At 39.2% G+C, this 25,195-nt stretch overlaps 4 protein-coding genes across 11 annotated transcripts in view; 2 read left to right on the plus strand and 2 right to left on the minus strand.

Annotated features, from left to right (window-relative positions):
- The window catches only part of obscnb (obscurin, cytoskeletal calmodulin and titin-interacting RhoGEF b), a 51,729-nt gene extending 43,551 nt beyond the window's left edge, over nucleotides 1-8,178 (plus strand). For 7 of the 8 annotated variants that reach the window (XM_058068221.1, XM_058068215.1, XM_058068218.1 and 4 more), the window contains 6 exons: nucleotides 14-181; nucleotides 253-355; nucleotides 433-562; nucleotides 661-751; nucleotides 843-885; nucleotides 1,894-8,177. In XM_058068221.1, coding sequence (XP_057924204.1) covers nucleotides 14-181; nucleotides 253-355; nucleotides 433-562; nucleotides 661-751; nucleotides 843-885; nucleotides 1,894-2,941 — 1,583 coding nt within the window. In that variant the 3' untranslated portion in view covers nucleotides 2,942-8,177. Of the gene's footprint in view, nucleotides 1-13; nucleotides 182-252; nucleotides 356-432; nucleotides 563-660; nucleotides 752-842; nucleotides 886-1,893 lie in introns of all 8 variants that reach the window. The other variant, XM_058068216.1, reaches the window with a different exon arrangement.
- Nucleotides 4,989-11,965, minus strand: LOC131126070 (guanylate kinase-like). The gene is made up of 7 exons (XM_058068235.1): nucleotides 11,776-11,965; nucleotides 9,142-9,255; nucleotides 7,525-7,566; nucleotides 7,223-7,458; nucleotides 7,043-7,127; nucleotides 6,882-6,967; nucleotides 4,989-6,522 (listed from the first exon to the last, which is right to left on the minus strand). The coding sequence occupies exons 1-7, from the start codon at nucleotides 11,807-11,809 to the stop codon at nucleotides 6,484-6,486; spliced, it is 636 nt and encodes a 211-aa protein (XP_057924218.1). The 5' UTR covers nucleotides 11,810-11,965; the 3' UTR covers nucleotides 4,989-6,483.
- c3h1orf35 (chromosome 3 C1orf35 homolog) lies at nucleotides 11,932-16,894 on the plus strand. The gene is made up of 8 exons (XM_058068233.1): nucleotides 11,932-12,474; nucleotides 13,421-13,571; nucleotides 13,645-13,690; nucleotides 13,784-13,866; nucleotides 14,096-14,168; nucleotides 14,327-14,409; nucleotides 15,693-15,818; nucleotides 16,472-16,894. Exons 1-8 carry the CDS (start codon nucleotides 12,378-12,380, stop codon nucleotides 16,725-16,727), a joined length of 915 nt encoding a protein of 304 aa, XP_057924216.1. The 5' UTR covers nucleotides 11,932-12,377; the 3' UTR covers nucleotides 16,728-16,894.
- A 3,080-nt stretch (nucleotides 16,895-19,974) lies between these two features.
- Nucleotides 19,975-22,512, minus strand: LOC131126071 (ADP-ribosylation factor 1-like). Its single transcript, XM_058068236.1, has 5 exons — nucleotides 22,398-22,512; nucleotides 21,579-21,763; nucleotides 21,389-21,499; nucleotides 21,173-21,297; nucleotides 19,975-21,099 (listed from the first exon to the last, which is right to left on the minus strand). Exons 2-5 carry the CDS (start codon nucleotides 21,721-21,723, stop codon nucleotides 20,941-20,943), a joined length of 540 nt encoding a protein of 179 aa, XP_057924219.1. The 5' UTR covers nucleotides 21,724-21,763; nucleotides 22,398-22,512; the 3' UTR covers nucleotides 19,975-20,940.
- Nucleotides 22,513-25,195: the final 2,683 nt, after the last annotated feature.

Here is a 25,195-nt window from a genome sequence, read left to right on the forward strand (position 1 = left end):
TTTGTGGTGGTAGATGGACGCATAGTGGAGGCAGATCCTCATCACATTATTATTCAGGATCCCGATGGCTCCTGTACTCTCATCCTGGATAACATGACGGCAGAAGATTCAGGCCAGTACATGTGCTTTGCAACAAGCTCAGCTGGTAATGCCAGCACTTTGGGCAAGATCACTGTTCAGGGTGAGGAGCACACTCTCAAATAAAATAAGACCCCACACTTCATTTTGTGATACATAATTTCATGCCTACAGTGCCTCCTCGTTTTGTGAACAAAATGAGGAATGCCGTGTTTGTCGCTGGTGAGGATGCTCAGTTCACGTGCGTCATTCAGAGCGCCCCTAGTCCCAAAATTAGGTACCCCTCTTCCATTACTACCACTATGTTTACAAATGCTCCTATACAAACATAATTGTGTGTTGTGTGTGTTCAAGATGGTTCAAGGCTGGCAGGCTGCTGACCGACCAAGAAAAGTATCAGACCTACAGTGAGCTCCGCAGTGGGGTTCTGGTTTTGGTGATCAAAAACTTGACAGATCGGGACTTAGGGCACTATGAGTGTGAGGTGAGTCCACATGAACACATGCGTCCTAAATTAGAACTCTACCATTAAGATAAAATCTTGTATGCATATTGTATGGATATTTTCATTTCCTGCTTCAGTTGTCCAACCGTCTGGGCAGTGCCAGATGTGCTGCAGACTTAGTCCTTCCTTCTGCTACTGGCTCTAGTGAGCAGGCCATTGTTATTGAAGGTAGGAACCCTCCCAGTACTGAATTTGTGAATGCAGCTCATATTTTAGCTGCATTTTATTTTTGTTAACATTCACTCTGCTTACTTTCCAGTGACTGAACAGGAGACAAAAATACCAAAGAAAACCATCATCATGTAAGTGCAATGCTCTGAGCATTCTCTTTTGTTTTTGCCTTGCCAGGACAAAACATTAACGGTACATTATTAGAAATAATGAAATGGAAATAATCTGTTCCAGAGTCAAACTATTACCACTGCCTGCACAGGCAACAAACGTAAAATTAACAGCTTGCTGAACTGACATCTCGTGCCATGCATGGCATTGAAGTTCTGTGTTCCAGACATATTTTCCCCAAAAACTTTTTTCAATGGTCCTTTGTAGTCAGTTTGCAGTGTGTTTGGCTGTGCGTTCTCCCTGTGCCCAACATCTGTGGGATGTGAAACATACTAGGGATGCTCTGATCGATCGGCCACCGATCAGTATAGGCTGATTTCCGTGAAAAAGCATGTGATTGACATACTGTATATGAATGCCTTTCAGCATTGATAACAAAAGCAAATCACCTGTGGCTATTACTAATGCAGCTTGTAGCGATTCTCCCATCTCTGTGTGGGGCTTCCTCCCACATTCCAAAAACATGCTAGGTTAATTGGTGACTCCAAATTATCCATAGGTATGAATGTGAGTGTGAATGGTTGTTTGTCTATATGTGCCTTGTGATTGGCTGGCGACCAGTCCAGGGTGTACCCCGCCTCTCGCCCAAAGACAGCTGGGATAGGCTCCACACCCCCACGACCCTCGTGAGAATAAGCAGTAGAAAATGAAATGATCAGTGTTGTAATTGGCAGCATTAAACCCTGATCTGAGTATCCTTAGTAATTAATATAAATTATTTCACAAGGCTGATTAAAAGATGGATTCTGTCAAATTTTACCATTAACCTTACTGCTGCAACTTATCACACTGATTTTCAATATGAATATATATACCACTTGCATTATTTGCCTCCGTCACATTTTGGTGACACTGGATAGAATCCCATCGCACCCTGCTTGGACCCCCTGTGTCAAAACTGCATGCAACCCAATGCAGAGTTCTAGTGGATCACTCTAATAACATCAGTGCTTGTGGTCTATTAACAGCGAAGAGACCATAACCACAGTGGTGAAGAATCCCCGTATGAGGAGGCACAAGTCCCCTGGCCTGACCATTGCTGGAGCCCACCGCACAGAAATTTCCTCCTCGGAAACCTCCACAACCAGGACAAGGAGAATGGCCCCTCCAAGGAAAACCACATTCCCGACTTTCTATGTGACTGAGGCTGAGGGGACTGAGGCTAGCGCTGCTGCCACTGTTGAGAGCAAGCCCAATTGGGTTGAGGTGGAGGAGGTGATCGAGTACAAGGTGAATAAATCTCCTCGGTTGTCCAGGAGGAGGGGTGTGTCACCGGCTTGCTCTGATCGCACAACCACTCCTTCCAGACCTAAACGATCCCCACCGGAAAACCTGAATGCAAACAATTCTAACAACAAGCTAGTAGAACAGGCCCAGTCTCTTGAGGCCTCTGCTTCTGCATCAGGAGTAACTGAAGAGCCAGTTCTTACATCTGGAGACCACAGCAAAGTCATGGAGGATCAACAAACCATCATCTGGGAACACGATGAAGAGGAGAGTGAGTTTGATCATTGCGGAAAACAGGACGTAAAGGCGCCAACACATGGAGCTCATTTTCTAGCACTGGAGGACTTGGAGGATTACATCCCAGAGGAGGGAGAAACTTACGGATCAACCAGCTCTGGTCCTGATGAGAAGCCTTGTGAGATTGCTGTCCTCCAGAGAGAGATAGGAGGCTCCACTGTGGGACAGCCGGTGCTTCTCAATGTGGGACGTCCTGTAGTGGCTCCAAGACAGAGGAGCGGCTTCTTCACTCGTTTCAGAGAGCACCTTTCCGGAAGCCTCTTCTCACCAAACAGTGCTCAGCCAAGCCGGTCAATGTCAGAACGCAACGTCCCCATCCAAGTGAGCCACGCAAAACTGGAGGTGAAGCCTTCTTACTGTTCCGAAGTGCAGAAGGTGAAAGGCGGGCAGCAGAGCTTTAAAACCAAAATATCCACGCAGACGTATGAGTACACACCAGTGGGAAACCCGGTCACCCTCCAGATTAGTGACGATCGTTACCAGAATAAGTAGCTTTTTAAAATCAACACAAACCTTTTTAGTCTTAAATGGGGCTGACATGAAGTAAACTAAGATTAACTCAAATATAACTGTGCAGCAGCATTTAACAAACCATTCCATGTCAGGAAATACACTTTTTTTCTGCCTCGTGGTTCAAGCGATCCTTATCGGGCTTTTTATGACGTCAAAACTAAGCAATGATTGTTTTACAGGTCACATTTACCAATAAACCTATTTATTTCTGTAACTGACACCAAAAACATGATAAACATTCATTTTGCAGCAGCTAAGACAGAATGAAATACTAGACTACATCAATATATGGGAAGTCATGTACTGAACAGGAGTACATACAGATTCTCTCATCCCAGAAATATAAAGGTAATAAAGTTAATCACTTAATTATGAATTTTCCTCATATTGGATCAAGTAAATGTAGTCAAATGCCTACCTAGTTACAACAAATGATGGCCGTATTAGGGGCGTTCAATCCCACAGTGTGTGTATTGTTCTGGACTGGTTGCCGTGAGGTCAGCAAAACACACACAAAGTGTTGAAGTATACTCAAAATGACTAGATTTTAGTCAATAGGCACATTCTAGATTTACATATCGTTAGACAGCATTTAGCATTTTGTTGTCTTCAGATTGCTTTGAGTTAATTTACATAATGTAAAACTCACTGTCAAATGTATTGTTAGTTGACTTTCTGTTAGATATTAAGTTTTTAAAAGGTAAGCTCATTAGGGGACATGACTGTGTTCAAGTAAATTAGTGTGAGTATTAGCAATGTATGACGTTACTACAATTAGTATTTGTGAAATGAATTGTCTTTTGAGGCATTTTAGAGTCGGTTCAATAATGTGTGAGCTCATGGTGTTGGGATTAGTTCTGTTTTTTTGGTTGTTTTTCAATGATTGACTTGCATGGATTTGTTTTTCCAAAGCGGTTAGTACAGTATTTAATCACAAAAAGGAATACAGGATGTGAGGTTTTTTTCCGATATTAGCACACTCACAGCTGGCGGTTGCTCATAAATGTGTAGTTTTTAAAAAAGAAAACCTGTTTTATCTTTCAAATGTGTTCACATTTGATTATTAAAAAAACTCCACTCAACAGCTTCACTCTTGCGGTTTTTCGACAATATATTGATTACTAAATCTTGTTGTGTTGTAGTATGTTTAAGCACATTTTCCAAATTTGTTGCCTAAAGTAAGTATTATAAAGCATAAATTTGGCGGAATTAATTCAAATACAAATATAAGGCATTCAGAAGATGCTGTGAATGATATATAGTCGGGGCGTCACAAGACGAGCAGATGCACAAAATGGGCTCCACGAGAACGATACAAGATTTTAAGTTTTAACAATTTTACGAAAAGTACAATGAAGAAATGACTGGACAATCACACTTTTTTATTAAACTGAATCACAAAACAACGCAGGTGCATTTTGAAATGTTTAAAAACAATAATGTAGCATTATGAAATATTTCCTTTAATATGGCATCTTTCAATTAAAAATAAAAACTTATACATGTTGCATATTAGGTTCACCCATCTAAATTATCTATGCATACTGTTTGCACAGTGGGAGGGTCATAAACCGGAGTGGGTGTGGTTCAGCAGGAAATGGAGGGGGGGGGGCTTAAATTTTAAAGTCTGAAGCTGGCATGGATTGATCAGAAGTTGCTCGTTATTTTTGTTTTTTATTCAGCTATATTTGCACTGTTTACGATGAACAAAGTGTCACAAATGACTTCATATTACTAGCCAAATTAGAGGCCAGCAGATAAAATCACACAGGCAGTGGCCGTTTACAGCTACGTCTTGCCAAACGGACCGCGTACGTAACAAAACAAGTCTACCAACTAACCGAAATAGAGAACGTGAGTTGAAGTCGAGCCAAGCAAGGAGAGAGTCGTTATCTGTATTGTGTGCGCGCGTGTGATAAGGCATAATGGCTCCTTTATCTAGTAGTGTCCAGTTGTGTGTGACTACAGCTGGCCAATCACTGAATGCGAAGACCGAATACATAGTAGTAGTTACCCAATTAGTTGGTTTTTTTTTTTTTCAAAAATAAACTTTATTCATAACAACAGTGTAAAAGCAAATGAGGACTTCCCGCTATAAAATCTGTCTAACTTCTTTAATATTTGGGGTAGAGAAGTGAATATGGTATCATAGTAAAGTTCAAGTCGTGCTTCATCGGATATACTTCATCAGACATGATTTACACATTTGAAAATTTTGTAACATTGCCACTGGATGTCAGTATGTGAGATCAAAAGAACAAGAGTTGAATATGGGCGTTTTCCCTCTTTGAGCAAGGGATGATTGTGAAGTGAAACCTGGCTGTCTGAATAAAAAGTGTGGAATAAGTGGCTTAACAGTGCATGTGGTACTGGGACGTGTTTATTTTGATGAGGTGTGGCATGAAAAACAAATACAGGAAGCATTATGCAGAGTTTGCGCGATTTTTTTCTTTGGCATTACTTTCAAGTAATGTTCCAGAATGAAGTTGTGCCAGAACAGGCTGCTGCAAAACAGAAAGGAAATACATCGCCTTTCTTTTACATGCCTTATAAAAGAAAGCCATGCTGATCTTTTGTACCCATTGTGGTTATACTGCATTGGAATTTGGAGTACATGAAGTTGTCAGGTTTTGGACAGGTGTGATACTACAAGTGTGCATGTCTGAAGGCGCTCACAGCAGGCAATGCTCGGGCTGTTTGTGTGTACGCTCAAACACTTGAAAAAGTAGTGGGAACATTGCTCTCATCCACACCCAAATATGGATTGTCATGGGAGAACCAAGTTAAGTGAGTCATTGAAGAAAAAATATAATAGTAGTAATAACTGGACAAACAGGCTGTTTAATTGACTTTCCTTGAGTCTGCAGGTATACAATAAAAGAAAACATCTTAAAACGTCTTTAATTGTTCTATTGAAGCTCTTCTAAAAGACACGATTACTTGTTTATTAAACACATAAAATATTGTTTTTATCCTAAAACAACACATCTTGTTTCTTTTTAGCAAACCAAACTTAAGTTAGCACATTATGAGCACAAATGTAGAGAAGTGTTAACTGGAATTTCAATATACATGGTTTCAGCTGACTTGCATGCTCCCCTTTTAAATCCAATGTAATGTTCAGGGCTTACCATCCACAGTCAACAGTGCCGCCGCCGCTGCGGCTGAGCTTGACAGACCAGCTCTTCAACTTGTCGGAATGACCTCAGTAACATTTGCCATTAGTCGTTAACATTTTGATCACTGCATACTGTACCAGTCACATAATCATACAATAGCTGAGTTTTTTTTTTATTGTACAAATGTAAATACTAAAAAATACAGGATCCACATTACAGTACTGAGTATGAACTACATGTCTACACACCATGTAAACCTACACCTTTAGACATCCAGTAGGAGGCGATGTCTTTTTTTTTTTTCCTTCAGACTACCTTTTGGATGGAATGTTAACAATGAGGGTAGTAGACGTTTTAAACAGGAGTGACTGGGATTAGAAATGGCATTACAATGCCCGTCTCCTACGAGGACATGTTGACTTTCTTGACCTGGTTAATTTCCTGAAAAGAGAAAAATCAAATTCAATACACTTCTGGTTGTGGTTTATGTTTTTAAAGCACAATTGCTATAGTTAAAATAGACCCAAAAGTAAAACTCAGGCTAAGTTAAACATAACTACCATGAATTAAATGTAATGTAGCGTTCAAGAGCACTAAGAAAAGAGGCATCCTGGTTGTGACATGTTACAAAGTGTAATGTAATGTTATCATTTATCGAGGGTGACTTTTGGATTTCCAGCTAAAAAGGAGCTAACCTGCTTCTTCAATTTCATTAACTGTGTTTGTGTGAGGAATAAGTATTGGAGTAAGGAATTAGAATAACAGCTACTAGTTTGAATGTCAAAACAGTAGTTGGTCACCTCAAGGAGAGCATCTCTTAACTGGCCGTAAGCATCTTCCAAGTTGTCGTTGACAATGATGACGTCAAACACGCCGGCTTCTTTACCTACGAGAAAGTACAAAGTCACTCACTTATCAAATTTAGTCTTTGAGAACTAACAAACCAAAAAAATGCACTTACTGAACTCCATGTCCATCTTGGCGGCAAGCAAGCGCTTCTGGAGGCTTTCCTCTGACTCCGTTTTCCGGTTCCTTAAACGATTTTCCTGAAAGAAATTTAATAAATTAAGCCCAGGATTCATTTATATAGCAGGATAGTCACAGTTCACAGGTCATGTCAAAGTAGATCATGTTTTCTCACCAGGACGTCCAAAGACGGAGGCTGGATGGAGATGTAAATAGGATTGAGGTCGGTGCTCTTGATGTTCCTCACCCCCTGCATGTCTACATCCAGTATACAAATGAGGTTGCGGTCCTTAACGTCTTGCACAGCCGCTTTACTCGTTCCGTACAGGTTCCCAGAAAACTCTGCGTTCTCAATGAAATCGCCTTTGTCGATGGCGGCGTGCATGGCTTCCCTCGTGACGTAGTGGTAATCTGGGTCACCGGGACACACGCGTAAATGTTGCAGGAATTACCAAAAGAGGAAAAAGTGAGCTTTACCTTTGCCATTCTCTTCTCCGGGTCGTGGATTTCTTGTTGTATCTGCGTGACGAATCATAATTCACAACATTCAGGCATCTTTTCCTCATTCATTGAAACAATTATCTTGTGAATGAAACATCTACTTTGTTTGAAGCAAAGAAAGTGGTTGAAGCACAGAGCTAAACTGCTAAACTGAACTGCCACACCTTGAAAATGAAGGGGTATTTTTCTGCGTGTTAATAAAAACATTGTATGAATGGACATAATATATGTATATGCTACATCAGGGGTGTCCGTTATGGCAATCGCAAAGGTAGGGTGGGTCACTTTGTAAATGTCATAGAACAGTCAGCCTGACATTAAGGCACCTCCTGATTTGTTCATCTTTATTATTCTGATTACAGATAAACTAACTCAGTATATTCATAACAATAGTATGTGTTCAATTGTAGTGGTGAAAAAAAGTGAACCGTTTCATGGTTGCACTCCACTATAGAAGTGTTTTTCTACACCTGAATCTGAAAATGTGCCTTTACTGAAACCTTTTTAATATGTTTGATAGCATGCAAAAGTGTGAGCACCCCTGTGCTATATAAATACCGTACATGTACAACCTATTATTTACATATTGACCCCAATTAGTTTTAAATAAATTATCAAATATCAAATACTATAAAAAAGGTTTCACTGCACTTTATTTAGAATTGCCTGTTTTCCCTGTTGGTACTTGACAGATGAAGGAAGAAAAGACAGGGAGAATGTATTTGAAATTAATTAATGCATTTCTTGCCCATTTCTTACCCTAATGTTGACATTATTATCCATAGTAAATTTAAATATATATTTTAGTGCATAAGTCTTTACAATAACTACTTTAGAGATTCAAGAGTCACCCTGCTCTTGTTTTGCTCAGTGCAGTAATTTCCACAGCAAAGGCAAATCTGGTGGTTTATATTTGACGACCAAATCGTTCCACTTTTCTATATGCAAAGTAGTTTGGAAAGATTGGCTTGTTTAAAGAAAAGAAAATATGAATAAAATATGTTTGCATATTATATGTAATATGTTTACAGCACTTTGTCCTTTGGACCTGTAGTGTGACATTTTTAAATAAATTGGACATTGTAGAAAAAAAAACAATACATCTCAGGGCCCAATAATAAAAGCAAGTATTCCTTCAAATTAATTTTAATAGACATTATGTAAAGGTTTTTTTTTCCCCCAATTAAAAAGGTCAGAGGCAGGGAGGGTACACCCTGGACTGGTTGCCAGGCAGTCGCAGGGTACGTATAGACAAAGAACCATTCACACTCACATTCATACTTATGGACCATTTAGACAGTTAACCTAACATGAATGTGTTAGAATGTCTTTCTACAAGTGTTGGTCAAAAGACGTGCAGCAGCATTTTGTAGCAGTTGTAGACAGTTGAATAAAGGCTGGTTGATGCCAACACACAAGGCCTCACAATAACCAATTGGAGACCTAATGAACGCAAGCAGAGTCATTTCAAGATCTCGATGACTAACAAAGAAGCACTTTGGCTTGAAGGTGGAGCTGGGGGAAAAAAGCTCCATATATGATCATTTTATAGCACTTTTATGAATGTGGAAGGAATACAGTCTGATTACTCACGTGAGACACTGAAGCCAAAGACGCCGCTGTATTCCTTCAGGAGCTTCCTGAGCAAAGTACTTTTCCCCGCCCCGGATGGGCCACTCAACACCACAGGCCTGGGTCCAGCCATAGCTGAAAGACACGAGAGTGAAAGAGACAACTTCACAAAAGTGGCTGGATGATGCGAAACCGCTGGTATTTTAAAGGCCGAGTCTTAAAAAGCAGTAAGTCAGACGAGAGGTTTTCAATGCACGTTGACGAGCCAGGCTGACCTAATGAGACTGAAATGACACTTGGAAGAAGGGAGGCAATCACTATGGTACCATGGCTCCCTGGAGGACCAATTACTCACTAATTGCACAGACTTATTCTGCTTCTGGAAGCAGGAATAGCACACAACAATGAGTCATCTAAAATCAGCCATTTCAGCCTTACCTTGCCTATCCTGTGACACACTACGAACCACGTCAGAAGGTAAAGCCTGTCTGCCTCCTTGCCTCCTTTCAATGCACACGGCTCCAGCCAGGAGTCAAGTGATTAGGGTGGGCGTGATTGCTGCACGCTGCAGAGCCAGGCGGGAGGGCAGGGCCATGTTTACTCACACTAGCAATGTCCTCCGACATGAATACCCAAAGGTACCACAGCCATCAGGAAGTGTGCTCTACCTTCTTTATTATTTAAAAATTAAAAATAAGAAATACTTCTTAGTACATGTATCAAGTATCCAATGATGTGGTAATTAGTGCCACATGATGCCTAAATGCCTACCGCATGACAAAAAGTATGACAAAAAAATCACAGCATTTACAAGCTGTTTGTCTAGTCTCCAAGTGATCCTGATGCAGCCAAGATGTGCTTGCAGGTGCAAATGACAAGAGTCATTCTCCATTGCCTCTTGAACACTTCCCTTAAAGGGCCAGGGGGTTCCTTTTTTGTACATATAGTAAGTGAAGAGGCTCTGTTGGACAAGTAAACACACACTTAGTTTTCTGAACTATTTTTATTATAGATAGCTATTATTAATTTATAAATCTATAAATTTAAATGTATTACATTTATAAATATATTAGAAATAGCTGGATTCTGAATAGTGTGGGTGAGGTTTCCTCAATCCCTATTGTTTTCTGTAAGGGAATCAGGTATAAAATATTGATACAAAACAAATAAACAACACTAATGGCAAATGCATTTACATGTTATTTGAAATAAGTGCACTGAATGAACAGGTTGAATTAACAATGAATGAATGAACAGGTTGAATTAAATCAAGTCTGTGTTTGATTCTATCTGATGCAAATGACTTTAACTTTAATTTGATAACTCATTCACTTCTCTACCCCAAGTATTAAAGAAGTTAAAGCAAATTTCAATAACAGGAATCACACATATAAAGCCTGTCATACTTAAAGAGGACCTATTGTGCATTTTTCAATTGTGGTCTCCTATAGAGCAGCTACACACAATAACCCACACAGAAAACTTCAGAGATTTTCCAGAATCTGCACCTATTCCAGCTGTATTTCCTTGGATTTGTGCTTCCTGACAAAATGGTCTGTTTTAATGTATTACACCCATTGCCCGCCTCCGGGCATGCCCAATCCGATGTGATTGGTCCCACGCCCCAAGTGCTTCCTAACTATGAACCATATAAGGCCCCTCTGTGACTTCACAAAGAGTCAGTTTTACCACACCTTTTGAAACCGAGCATTTTGAGCCATCCCAAACTTCTTTCAGGGCTCACTTCTAAATGCGCAAACCTCATTATCTGAAACTTTGGCATCGTTTAACACGAGAATACAACATTCTAACTACATTTACGGGCCAGAAAAATGGAAAAAAGCATTACAGGTACCCTTTAAATACAATGCTTTATTCCTGGTATCGATTTAAGTGTGCCTGAGCAAACATTACAGCAATATGGCTGACACATTGCAGGGAAAAAAATGTCAAAACTGCTTAAATGTGCATTTTTTAACTAAACCTTAAAGGGCCAGGGGGTTCCTTTTTTGTACATATAGTAAGTGAAGAGGCTCTGTTTGACAAGTAAACACACACTTGGTTTTCTGGCCAACCCACGAAATAGCATGACTTTTTTTTTAACTGAGGTAAGTGTGACTGTGAAATTCAAACCGCGATGTGACGAGGGACGATTGTACTTGCATCTGGATTACTGCTCTGTTACAGAGTACTTCTGAGTTTATCACTATGGGCTGACTCTCATTAAAATGTCACCATGTGAACTGAAAGTGGAATGATGCAAATCATGTGAGCTTTCTTTGGAACTGGTCATAAAGAAAAGTCCATTCCTCTTTCAAATGTATTGTAAAAACAATATTATTTGGAATTACATGATTGAAAAGATTTATAGTGATCTTGTTTGGATAATATTGCAAATGCAACCAAATAATAAATGCGGTAACCAATGAAAACAGCTGTATACCGGGATGACCAAAGCAGCAATAAAATGTTGTAAGTTCTGTAATTATTCACTAACTGAGCCACGTATGTCTGAGTAATATGTAGATATTACATCTGCTCTTTAAAGTTAATCGAATGCAAAAAAAAAACATGCAGCATCTCAATAGCAGCCATTGGCCCCACCACTGACGTACGATTGGGCAAAGAAACGCTGTTTCAAAACAATCTTCCTACCTGAATAAAACCTGGCAAAATATCTCATAAACATCGGCAGCTATATGAACGTCACGTCGTGAGGACGTCCCCGAAGGAATGCATTCGTCCTCTCTGTTTCTTTGCTCCAACACCCATTAAGTGTTTTCTTGTCGTGTAGACTACGTCATCTTCCCGCGACGAAATCCAAAACAATGTTAAATGTGCGACGCGCATGTTTTGTAAACAAGAGCTGGCACGTTTTAGTTGATTCTATTTTTTCAAAAACTGCAATTCAATTCGCAACTTCATAGTTTCTTTTTTATTTCATATTTTTATCAAACAAAAAAAGATTTGTGTCGCCAATGGTGAGAGTAAAATAGTGAGGAGACGCTGTCGACGTTAGTGTTTTCAGTTCACAGAAACGTTACCACTAGAAATTAATTTATATGTATGAATATATATTGCTTTTAAAAATACTGTAGTGGGTTATTCGAAAAGAAAAGGCTGCGCCACAACACACAGGGAAGTACAGGAACCGGATGCGTCCCCGGTTGTGAGAACGACGACGCCAGGCCGCGACTCGGCTATAGCTAACACACGCTAGCACATTTAATACACAGTAACGCCTTCAAGGGGCAGAAATGTTCGGTTCGTCAAGATCAGGAGGGGTTCGAGGAGGCCAAGACCAGTTCAACTGGGATGATGTCAAAGTGGATAAACACCGAGAGAATTATCTTGGTAGGTGTGAAGCCAGTGCTAACCATTTGTAGCGCCTAGCTTGAATGCTAGCAAACACAAGCACACTAGGTAGTAGCGATTTAGTTAGTTTAGTAGTTATTTACATTGATACACGACTTATTTAACCATCATGGTCATACCTTGAATTGTCGTGCCCTTCATCACACAGAATCTTGACTCGTTTTTTAAATTCCGCTATTTTTGTTTTAAGTCCAGTCTGCAGCAGGTTTTCATCGCTACGGCCGTGTTGAACCACGTAGCGGCTCTATTTGAGCCCCCCTCGTCTGTGTCAACATCCCCGTCTACGTGGAAGGCCACCGCAACTTTTGCCGAATTACTGCATTCGATCGTACAAGTTAATTAAATGTGGTGTATATCAGACATGTACCCTAGATGCAATTGTTAGATAGGACACAGTTAGAGAAATGCACATGTGTCATATGGATGTACTCCCACGTCGTTCTTTCTCCCATGTTCTGCTAACCACGTTTGTAGCAGTGGCTGTTTAAAAGCATCTAGATAAGCACCCATGTGGTGACTGCGCATCAAAAATAGTTAAAATGACGTTATCTTTAAATTACATAGATTTTAACGAAATTACATTGCAAAATGTGTGTCTCCAACCTTGCAAGTCAACTTAAATATTTACTTAAATATTTGCATGCTTTCTGGGATTGCTATGATATGCTGTAATGTATTAACCAGCACTCATGGTCCCCAATTAACTTCTGCTAACTTCTCCAAGGCAACATTACTGATCACATGCTAAAAAAAAAAAGTGCTAAAATTATATTCACCATGAATTGTAATGTGATGGAGTTCATCTTTGTAGAAATGATTAGATAAAGAATTAATTCGGTCAAAATAATTGTGTACATATTTACAGTCAAATTATAAAATTTTGTCACCATTAATTCTCTGTTTTGATGCCATGTGCCATTTGCAGGGAATTCTTTAATGGCACCAGTGGGACGCTGGCAAAAAGGAAAAGATCTGACATGGTACTCCAAAGACAAAAAAGGCAGCAGACCCGCCACCAAAGAAGAGGAGCTCGCTGCTGTCAAGGCTGCAGAACATGATGCATTGATGGCTGCCTTGTAAGTATAGTACTTGATAAACAGGCCATGAATGTAATACAGAATGAATCTTAATTTTTCATATTCAATGTAGAGGACACAAGGTTACAAAGCGGCAACCGACTGGACTGACCAAAGAGGTATTGTACATTCACTTTTCTTACCTGTCTATTGTGGTGGCACCTAAGTTAGTAAGCAACCTAGAAGAGTCAAATGTCTTTATAATTCCACAGGATTTGGCCGATATTTGTAGGAGGGACGAAGATGAAGGTGAAGAGAGGAATGTGGATCGTATCTCAGGTTTGGGGAGCTCCAGGTGATTTTTTTTCTTTGTTGTTGTCTTTAAAATAGATTTCTAAACTTGAAAAGTGTTCTCATATGACCTTAAAATAGTGTAACTACACACCTCATCCTGTTTTTCAAGGTAGCAACATTAGGTAGAGCGCATATAAAAAACAACCAACGTCCCCTTGACAGTTATGGTTGTGGGTGTTCTTCTCATTTGAGTCTGTTTAATGTGTTTGTTTGTTTCTCTCTGTGTGCAGTGCAGGGTCACGAAAAGTGGTCCTCTCCCAGACGGAAAAGCAGGCTGTTAAAATGGGCTTGCCAGTCTTTACGGTAAAGAAACACACACAGAATCTAATAACATACATCAATGTTTGCAATACATTTGTGCAAATGTAACATGGTCAATTATGCAAATTAGATCATGATATAATTGTCTCCTCCCCCACGTTTGATGAATAATACATAAAAAGTAACCATTTGACTTCCAGCACCACAAGGCAAGCGTTCAACCAGCAACCTCAACAGCAACGCCATCAGAGAGTGTAGACAAAGAAGAAGAGACAGAACAACGGTAAGACAGTATTAGATCATTAACTACAGTACTTAGACACACAACATTGGGTACGTAATGTAATGATTTCCAGTACAACCATGAACTATGCCTTTGCAAACAGCGTAAAGCGCTTGTAATATCCTATTATATATTTTGTTAAATTTCATACCGCATTGCATCATACTGACAGCTGTGTGCAATGCTTTGGTTATTTAGCTACATCAAATATTAGTTTATAATTAATCAGTTGTCACTATGTAGTGGATCTGAAGCAACCACAATAATAAACCTATTGTCAATTTCATTATAATGTCAATTAAAATAAAACATTATTAGTGGTAGATTTTTATATAGCTTATCTCATTTGACTGTGTAGGCCATGCATGGCCAAAGTGCAGCAGGGGCTATTTTTGGCCCATCCAACCATTTTCTGTACTGACTGTCCTGTTGCATGCCAGAGGCTATCCCAGCTGTCTTTGCATGAGAGTCTGCTTCCTTGTATGGCAAATGTACAAGGAAGACAGACAAAGCTCGATGCAGTTGATAGGTTGGTGTCTCTGGCCCAAAATATTTCACGGATTAAGGACATGCATATATATATGTTTTTTTGTTTTTTTTAATGTTTGACAAAAAAGATAAAGCTCAAAGTAAAGTATATTTGTGTTGTTAAAATTGTCCTCTCAAACAGGACACTTTATATTTTGTTATTTTTGTATTCGCTGAGATTTGAGCATAGCTGAAGATTTATTAAAAAAGAAGGTTAAAGATTATATTTTACTTTTTCTATATTTATTTCAAGTTAATTGACTATGTTAGGGGCTATTTATGCTTATTTTTTACTTTAAATTTATTTTAAACATATATACATTTTATTAAACTTTAATAAAACGTCTTCACACTTATGTTTGACTCTGACTTTGTCTAAACTCACTTTGTGGAAAAATTTCAGGATAAATATATTGTATATTGATATTTCACCTAAATATATCGGGATATGAGTTGTGGTCTAGGTTTGAATAGGTTGTGAATAGGTTTTGTTCTAACTACAAAAATATCCCATTTATAAATATAGAATCCTACTTAAATCAGGTATTATCATGGTCCGGTCTGGAACCAATTAACCGCGATAAATGAGATACTGTGAGATAATGATTTTTTTCAGTATTCGACCTTCGGTGGAAAAAAAAAAGTTAGGAACGCCCTTGTGTGGTCTTCCCTAATAAAGTATCTAGTATCCATAGGTTTGGCTGAGCAAAAAAGAAAAAAAAAACTCACATCACTTTTTCCCCTAAACTTTTAAGGCAGGAGAGTAAAAAGAAGAAGAAAGAAAAGAAGAGCAAAAAGGAAAAGAAGAACAAGGAGAAGAAGAAGAAAAAGAAGAGGCAGAGGAGCAACTCATCTTCGGATTCAGATGATGACAAAAAGAGGTTTGACCATTTTATCTAAAAAAATCAGCTTTTACTCAGTATTTATATGTAATTTACATGTTTTGTACTTGTTTTGTATGTTTTATTTATGGGGAAGTTTTTCAATGATAATTTTAGTCAAATGTATTAAAATTGTAATTTTATTTACTTACATGTAAGATGAGATATGCCTCTATTAGTCCCACAAGGGGAAATTTCAGGACATTTGGGCAAAGCCTCACTAGAGGGCGCTGATATGTCATTAAATCTCAAACCATAGTGGTTTACTGGCCATGGAAGCTCTTCTATAAATCACAGACCTAAGAGAGACAATTACAGTATTTCTTAATACAGTGGCCATGCGTGTTTATTATTAACTTAAGTTTTTAATATTACTGACAATTACTACTAGTACTTTTTTTCACTAAAAGTGATCCTTGTTGAAAATAATAAATATATATGATAGAATAAATATCAAGTGAAACAGCAGTGTAAAACTAAATAACTATTGAGAAATGCAGACTAATCTGAAAAAGACAAAATGAAAATGGACGCACAACACTGTGGAGCGTGAGAAAATCTTTTATTCCTGGACGTTGCCACTTCCTCCCTGGCGTAACAGAAGCCACTTTGAGCCACCCAGTCAGATTATTTGTTGTCTTATTACTCTTCAGGCCCCGAAAGGACCACCATCATCATAATCCATCATACCATAGTCAGAGCGGAGCCAGACCACATGACAGCCATTCAAGGGGGGAACTAAAGGCACAGCGACAGCCCCCCTACCCCCGTCACCGACAGCAGCGCCATGACACAGACTCCTCCGACGGGGGGTCCCCTGTCCCCCGTAACCCCTCCAGCCACAAGACGGACCCTGGCGGTGCCACACAAAGCCACAGGCGACGCCACGACACAGACTCGGACAGCTAATGTCCCCCCCGCACTACACCCCCCTCCTCACTCAAAGACACAGCGCTCTTCAGATGTATGACCGGTCCTGTAGACCTCATTTAGCTTTTCGAGGGGTCATTTTTGTAGTTAGGTTTTATTGCCACTTCAATTTTTTAACTGATTAAACCTCTAAATCATTATTCATTTATATTGTTCTTCATTTGCTGACATACTGCTAAGTTTTTACTCATGCAGTACCATAAATATGACATTAGACAACATTAAATATGACAAACATTTGCACAAATCAAATCTCTCAGTATTCAACATGGGACAAAGTTGGTGTCTTTATCTGCAACCTTTTTCACTTTCATACAGCATCATATATTGACTGACACATTGACACATAGCCAGCCGCCATGGACAACCATGCATACCTAGTTTCCTAACAATGTGGTTTTATTACAAAGCAGGTCTATTTCAATGAATGTTTTCAACATCTTTAATTCAAATGACACCAGAGAGCTTTTTAATCCTTCGCCCTTAAAGGTCCACACCTCCAACTGGTGCGCTGTCATTGTAATGCTGCTCCAAAAAGAGTGTTGTGTTTGCATTTGCCCTCAATTGGTCTGAATAGGGGGTATTCCGCCGACTGGCACCTGTGGGGGGTGCAGTAAAAAAAAAAAAAGAGCAAGGCATTCATAAAGAAGAGTGCAGGAAAAAAAAACAGGCGAGCTTTTTTTTTTTTTTAATATAAGGAGTTCCGTTAGCCTGCCACACACAAACCAAGCTGACGGAGCAGCAGGAGAGGTGGCCCCCAGACAAAGCCACCCGATGAAGGAACCCAGGACTTGTCCTCCCGCCCCTTTTCCACCACCTCCATGCTCTCCTCTGGCCGGGCTTTATAGGCTTGGCTGCATTAACCATAGCAGCCTAATCAACCTGCAGGAATGCTGTCCTAGATTACCTCCCTGCACAACAATGTGCATGCAGCAGGTCACTCATGACTTTAACCCAAACATTATGTGCTTTCCGACACAAATATTCAGATATATGCAGTAATTATGAACAGTCATAATGATGCCCATTTACAAACACTTCCAACACACAAGCATGAATGCCTGCAGGCTCTTAAAACATTTAGGAGACAAAATGCCCAAATGAGCACATGTACTGTATCCATATATTATTATGTCACAAAAGTGAATACACTTCTCCTCTCATGGGAACTGATGAAATTACATTTGCTGCACTGTTAAGTAGTCATTGTACAGCTTGGATAACATAGCACAACCATTCTTGTATGAATTGTTGGCAACAAAAGTGAGTCCACCCCTCATAAAAGTGTCAATATTTAGTTAGGATACCATTTTTTCTCAACACCTCTTAGAACACGGAGTTCACTAGAACATCATAGGTTGCCTCTGGAATGCAACCTATTCCATTATTGGAGTGCCTTTTAGTAGGATAGCTATGGATGCAGTTTGGCCAATAGAGAAGACAGTCAGGGAACCAGTTTATTCTTGTAATTTGACTATTGTACACATACCCTGAGGCACTCCCACTGGAGAAACATTACAGCTAAACATAGCTTATGCACTCCTCCAGCTCTTCTCTAGAGTAGGAATTCCCTCCGAGATCCTAACAGACCAAGGGACAAACTTAATGTCAAATACGCTCAGAAAGGTGCACAGATTGTTGGGTATTAGGAGGATCCAGAGCACCGCTTCCCACCCACAAACTGATGGCCTTGCTAAGAGATACTGGACTCTAGAGATGATGCTGAAGAACGTTGTCTCCATCAGTGGAAAAGACCAGGGCAAGTGGTTACCTTACCTTCTTTTTGCTTACTGTGAAGTCCCACAAGCATCCACAGGGTTTTTGCTGTTTGAACTTCTTAGATGTTTTGCAGAAGTCCTGGAACGGGAGGAAGGAGGGGGCCGCGACCTCGAATTATGAACCGATGAATGATCTTGGAGTACATGGCTTCAGTTCAAATGTCTGGTAGGGTTCATGACTCTGAAAGGGATGGGAACCACTTTTGTCGAACTCAAAGACATGTTTGCAGTAACACTAGCTCAGACTGGATGTTAGCATTTTATTTTCAGAGACGAGCTGAATTACCATCACATGGAATTGAAAACTTCTTCCTATATACATTTACATTTGTGCAGTAAGGGATGCATCGGTGCTGAGAATGTACATTTAAATGATGCTTTTCCACCCAATTTTCTCCTACTTGGAGGCAAGCAATGGCCAGACATGTGGCCTGTAGCTTCACATATTTTTTTTTTGCGAGGTCATTCAAAATTTTTGCGAGACCTCGCAACAGTTACTGTGTTCTATTGCAAAAGTTTTGCGAGCTCTTGCAAAAATGTGTCATTTCAGCGATGTGCACCCTTTAAGGTCCAGCAGGTGTATTGAGCAACACAACACAATATCCATATAGTTATGGTAATGTGGCAACACTCGACCAGGACTCATCAACTCTCTCTTTTCCTCTGAATTGTTTTTTTTTTTTGAGGTGGGTGAAAGGGGGCCATATTCATGGATATGGCTAGATTAAAGTGGGTGTCTCTGACTGACCCTTTCGATGCATTCATGGACCAGCGGTGTTTCAGACTTTTTTTTCAGACACACATTTCCTCTGCTTCAGAATTAAAAAAAAAAAAAACACAATCTCGAGCTTGACATGGGAGCCACAGCAAGGATGCTGAAGAGCTGCGGGTTGCTGACCACTGGCCTAATCCATGTCCTTGTTCTGATTGCCTTCAGCAAAGTGTTTCCAGGCCTTCTAGTGCATCATCTTTAGAAGAGGCTTTCTTCTGAGATGTCCAATTTGATGCAGAGTGCGGCGTACAGTCTGAGCACTGACCGGCTGACATCCGACCCCTTCAACCACCGCAGCACTCATGTCTATTTTCCAGGCCTGTTCAAGGGGAAGCTGTTACGTTAGTGTTGTATGTTCTCGGTCGCCATGTTGAAGCCCAGCTTCCAGAGAACATTGGTATGTAGAGCAACATTTTTTAAAACTTGTTGAACTTCACCAAACTTAACCCACCTACTCTCCACACCAAAGACCTTAATGCCAAGTCTCATAACTCAGTGAGTTATTTTGAGGAGGCAGTAAATGTAGTTATCCATGCTGTACACTGACTACTAGACATTGTATCAAAGTATCATTTTTTCAGTGTTGACCCATTAAAAAGGATTTACGAAAACATTTGCAAGAATGTGAGGGGGGTATGCACATCTGTGACATGCTGTAAAGTTAGTCTACACAAAGTGAATTTGTTGTTTTATTGCATAATCACACAAAAGAAAAATATATTTCAGAAACAATGGTGTCCAGTCACTTTAATTACATTTTTTTTACTCAAACAGTATATATATATATGACAAAACAAACCCACCTCCAGGTATAGTCAGAGCAGTGCTAACATGAGACATGTAACATGTCATAGGACAGGTTGCATGGATAAGAAGGCATATGCATTTTGCTGTATATAGTCTCCCCCGATTAGCGGGGACAACAACAATAATATATCGCCTTACACAACATATACAACTTGCAATAAGAGTGAGTGTAGTATAAGTGTTATAGAGCATTTTTTAAAAAAAGTTAAAAGTGAACACACTTTAAGGCAAACCGCATCCCTGAGACTTTACAATACAAAAAGAAAAAGCTCCATTGAACCAGAGAAGCAGGTAGATCTTAAGGCATATGTTGCATAAAACATCCTAGAAAGTCAATACCAGTGATTACCAAATAGGAAGGTTAGTACTGCCAGAAGTGCATCTTTTTTTTGGTGAATTTTTGTAGAATTGGTATTTAGATAGTTCTCTTCATCCCGAGACCAAGATGACACTTAACAAATGAGGTGGGCTCTCAGAGGAAAGTGGTCATGTCACAGAAAATGTTGCCTGTTGTGAATGTTCTTGTTATGGAACAAGTTGTTTTAAAAGTATATATTTTTTCACCATTACTTTTTCGAGTAGTGTATGTGCTCAGTTTTTATTACGCACTTCTATTTGTACTGCCCAACAACCAGAAAGTGAAACCCCAATAGAAACACACTAAGTAAAGCTGCCCTATTAAATTATTTGATATTTCCATAAAAGGTGTGCTTTACACACCATCATGGTTAAATTATTTCCACTGTTGGCCCATACGTTTGTTGTAACAACAGCCCACATGAGAGGGGAGGAAAGGCAGAATGTAGGATGGGTATGGGAGGGGAAGGGATGAATTTTAGGTGTTCTTGAGTTGACTAGACAACCACTCCAGTCCTTCATAGAGACCATCGCCAGTGGTGGCACATGTGGCCTGGATGTACCACTGCCTGCCATGCAGGGAGTGAAGGCCCAGCGCCTCTGTGATTTCAGCTGCACTCATGGCATTAGGGAGGTCCTGTCAACGCAACAGTGTGCATTTCAAATGAACAGAACTGAAAACAACCTTACTCGCTGTCAAGAGTACTTACTTGCTTATTTGCAAAGACTAATAGCAGAGCGCCACGCAGTTCGTCTTCTGCTAACATTCTCATGAGCTCTTCACGAGCCTCGTTGCATCGCTCTCGGTCGTTGCTGTCCACGACAAAGATGAGACCTGATGCAAAAACAGATGAAAGAGTGTGTTAGTTTACTGCACACTTAAACACGGTGGAGTGTAATTCAAGAGAAGGTACAACAGAACATGCCTTGTGTGTTCTGGAAGTAGTGACGCCACAGTGGGCGAATCTTATCCTGACCCCCGACGTCCCAAACTGTAAAGCTGATGTTCTTGTACTCAACTGTCTCTACATTAAAACCTGCATGTGGAGAGAAAACATCAGTTGGAATATGATCTTCTTTGGTGGTAGCATTTAAAAATACTGTTATTTATCTTACCTATTGTGGGAATAGTGGTTACAATCTCTCCTAGTTTGAGCTTGTATAAGATGGTCGTTTTGCCAGCAGCATCCAGACCCACCATGAGGATCCTCATCTCCTTCTTTCCAAACATTTTGAAGAGGCCCGCAAATATATTCCCCATGGCTGCTGGTGATGGAAACTTTGGTTTGGGGGGAAAAAAACTAAAAGGGGAAACAAAACAACAACCCTTGATGAAGCTGAACGAAGAAGAATAATAATAAGATACAAAAACATTACTCATTTTAGCATTTTGACTTCATGTTTAAAAATGAATCAATCTGTGGCTAACACCGGAAGTTGTTAAATTAAAAAAAATCGCTAGTTGAAGAGCTAATTACAGCTCACGTTTAACGTTTTAAAAGTTAATTATGACATTAAGACAAAATTACAAATATCATGATGGCTCGTGTTTAATTGTTTATCTTTCTGGTGTTAAAGTGTGTTGTACGAAAAACATTTCAAAAGCGCCCCAACAATACTCCGTAAGTACTACAGCTATACAAATATCAACAATATGCGGAGTGCATGAGGCAAATTATATCACGCCACACATTCTGAGGACTTGTTAAATTGAATAAATACGAAGAGGATCTGAAGTAAGGATTAAAATTGCATTAGCTGATCCGGTAATGTTCGTGCTAAGGGCCTCGTTTGGTTAGCATTAGCCTTCTCGGTCCTGTCTCTTGTTATCAGCGCCGACCTCGCTTTAAAAAAAAACAGCACTTACTAACACCATATACAGAGAAAACACAGTATTACAATATCTTCGGACTTTACCACACTTTAAAAACTTACACAGCGTCTCCTCACAGGTGTTTAAGGCGTTTCCTTCCTCCTGTAAATGGCGAGCATTTGACACGTCTGATATATCGCTCTTCTTCCGGGTTCATGCTCTGTGTTTATGTTATTTGGGAGGGCAGCGATTGCTCCTAGTGGCCAAAGTGATTATTGCACACACATTAGGTACATGTACACTATATTACCCAGTGTTATTTCCATTTTTTAAATTAACTCAACAAAGCTATTTTTTACGCTTGGCAATTTATTTTAAAACATTAATGGATCACTTTTAATGCCATTTAAATCAATTAAACTACAAAAAATACTACAAAATCAACACAATATACACTCAATTCGGGTCCACAAGAATGAGACTGGATGAGAATTTCAAGTTAATTTTAAGAAAAGTACAAAGAAAAAATACGTTTGGACAAAAAACTAAAGTTTTTTTTTTTATTTAGCTGAGTCACAAAACCATGCTGTGTTTTTAAATGTTTATTGCCCCAATAATTGATGCTAAAAGCGTCAACATTTTTTGACCCCACTGCTACATATATTATATATAAGTTAAGGAATTGGGGTTTTAGTTTGTAGTGTCTGCATTACGTTCTTGAAATGCTGGCCTTGTTCACCTCAAAGAAAGGCCTTGTTGTTACGATATTAATATATCCACCTTGTAAAACCTGAACAATACCAGCTCACTGTTTTTGTCTTATCTGCTTATCTTTGTTTATTTACAGTATATCTGTAATCTCTCCAGCTGTTATACATATATCTAAACACATAGCTTTGTGTTTTTATTGGTTTTTAGTATCAACAATTTACCTTTTTCTAGTTATATTATGGCTTTTTGCTCCAAAAGAATAGGTGAAAAATAAATAATAAATAGATGAAAAAAAACTTCACTTTCACTTTTAATGTGCACCCCTACTCGATAAATATAGTGAGCATGCTGCCAGATTATCAACACAGATGTTTTCTACGTATGAGGTGTGTTATGAAGCTGAGTTGTGGTCACCACAGCACGTTCTCAAGTCAGACACAGACTCCGGGTTGCCCCATTGGCGACACTTATAATTCATTAATTAAATAAATAAATTACAAATTAAAAAATAAATAAATTAAATACATCTTTATACACATACACATACTGGAAGCAGTACAGCAAAAGGGAAAAAAACTGTTGTGGGGAAATAAATAGGAAAAATGTACATCAGTGCTTCTGTTTAGGTGAGCAGAGAAGGCCTTGCTGGCCATGATTGCACCAAATACTTCATGAATGTCTTCACTGTGCAATCCATAGTACTTGGATAATTTAATGCCTACATTCCAATATTTGCAGCAGTCCTTTTTTCAAATTGTTTTTCTGTATATTACATAGCCCCCTTTTTATTTTATAAAATAGGTAGGGGAAAGCTATCAAATTAAGAATTTCATTTATCAGTGTTACAAACATGTGTTTATTAGGCACATGTCATGTTGAATCTTGAGACTTCAACATTTACGAGTAGCATCTCAAACTTCCACTTCCTTTCCTTTTTTTTTAAAACCCTGAATAGATAATTGAAAAAAATGAAAAGAAATTCCATTGTGAGGCCAGTTGAATTTTAACCAGGGTCAACTGTGCCAGTTCGTCCCCAGCAGAGGGGGCAGCAGGAGGTGAGAAAGGGCCAGCCAGGAAGCAGCAGGAGGCCCCAGGATTCTGTAGTCGGTGACGGACCACACAGAGAAGGGTCATAACACTGTCTCACCCTCCAAAAAAAAAACATAATTTGTGTTCCGACCTGCCAACAAATGCTACAGAGATCTCTTTTGGCATACTTTCATGCATTGTTGTCATTCATGTGGAGGGTTGCTCACCCACAGATAAAAATGATGTTAGGAATACAACAAATAAAGATTTATTCAGTGGACCAAAACCACTGTAGCTTACATTGTGTTAGCTACATAGCTACTGTGTCTTTCATTATATTATTTGTAGAAATTTACAACTTTAATGACTTTTAATGTCAACAGGGTGACTTTTGAGGAAGTGCACACTTTGATGACTTCTGACATTGGCCTAGCTTAGCCGAGCCTAGCTTAGCCACGGTGATTTGCTTCCAGTGCTAGCTAAGAAGCTAGGAAATCTAATTAAAGCTCTTTTTGCTATTTCTTCAAGCTCAAAGATTAGAGGGAAATTCAATTCTGGACCATTGGTGAGTATAATATAATATGTAATAGTTGGTGGGAATGGTTTGATATACAGTAAATCTTTGCTTTTTACTGGGGTTATGGTCTGGGACACCAGCAAATGGCAAAAAAAAACTTAATTACACCCCTAAAAATGTATATTCTTGTTTATATTTTACCTGTATTATCATATATTTATGAATGAATAATGATATATGGTAAATAAGATGTGTCAGAGGGAAAAAAAGATTGTTAAAATCTGTGAGCTAATATGCTAGCTAACAGTGGTAAAGCAGCGCTTAATGAAAGTTAGCATATCTCTTATAGTAGAGTTGCACTTGCACTGTTGTAAACAATCATGTGCCACTGTGACCTCACATGAAAACCCAACGTTTAAATTGGCCTCCATAAAACACACACAGTGGTTTCCGAAAACCGCGTGTTGCCTTTTCTCGCTCTTTGATTCACAGCCTTTAATTTTATTGTAAAAGACACAGTTAAACCCAGGAAAAGAATTTTGGTTCAGATGGTGGTCAGCCAAAAAAAGAGACACGAGTCATTCTTTAAAATAAAGGAAAATAAACTATCATAAAATAATTATTTTCAAAAATATGATGTATCTTTCAAAAATATTAAGGTTT

Source organism: Doryrhamphus excisus, chromosome 3, assembly GCF_030265055.1.
Source record: "Doryrhamphus excisus isolate RoL2022-K1 chromosome 3, RoL_Dexc_1.0, whole genome shotgun sequence".
Lineage (NCBI taxonomy): Eukaryota > Metazoa > Chordata > Actinopteri > Syngnathiformes > Syngnathidae > Doryrhamphus > Doryrhamphus excisus.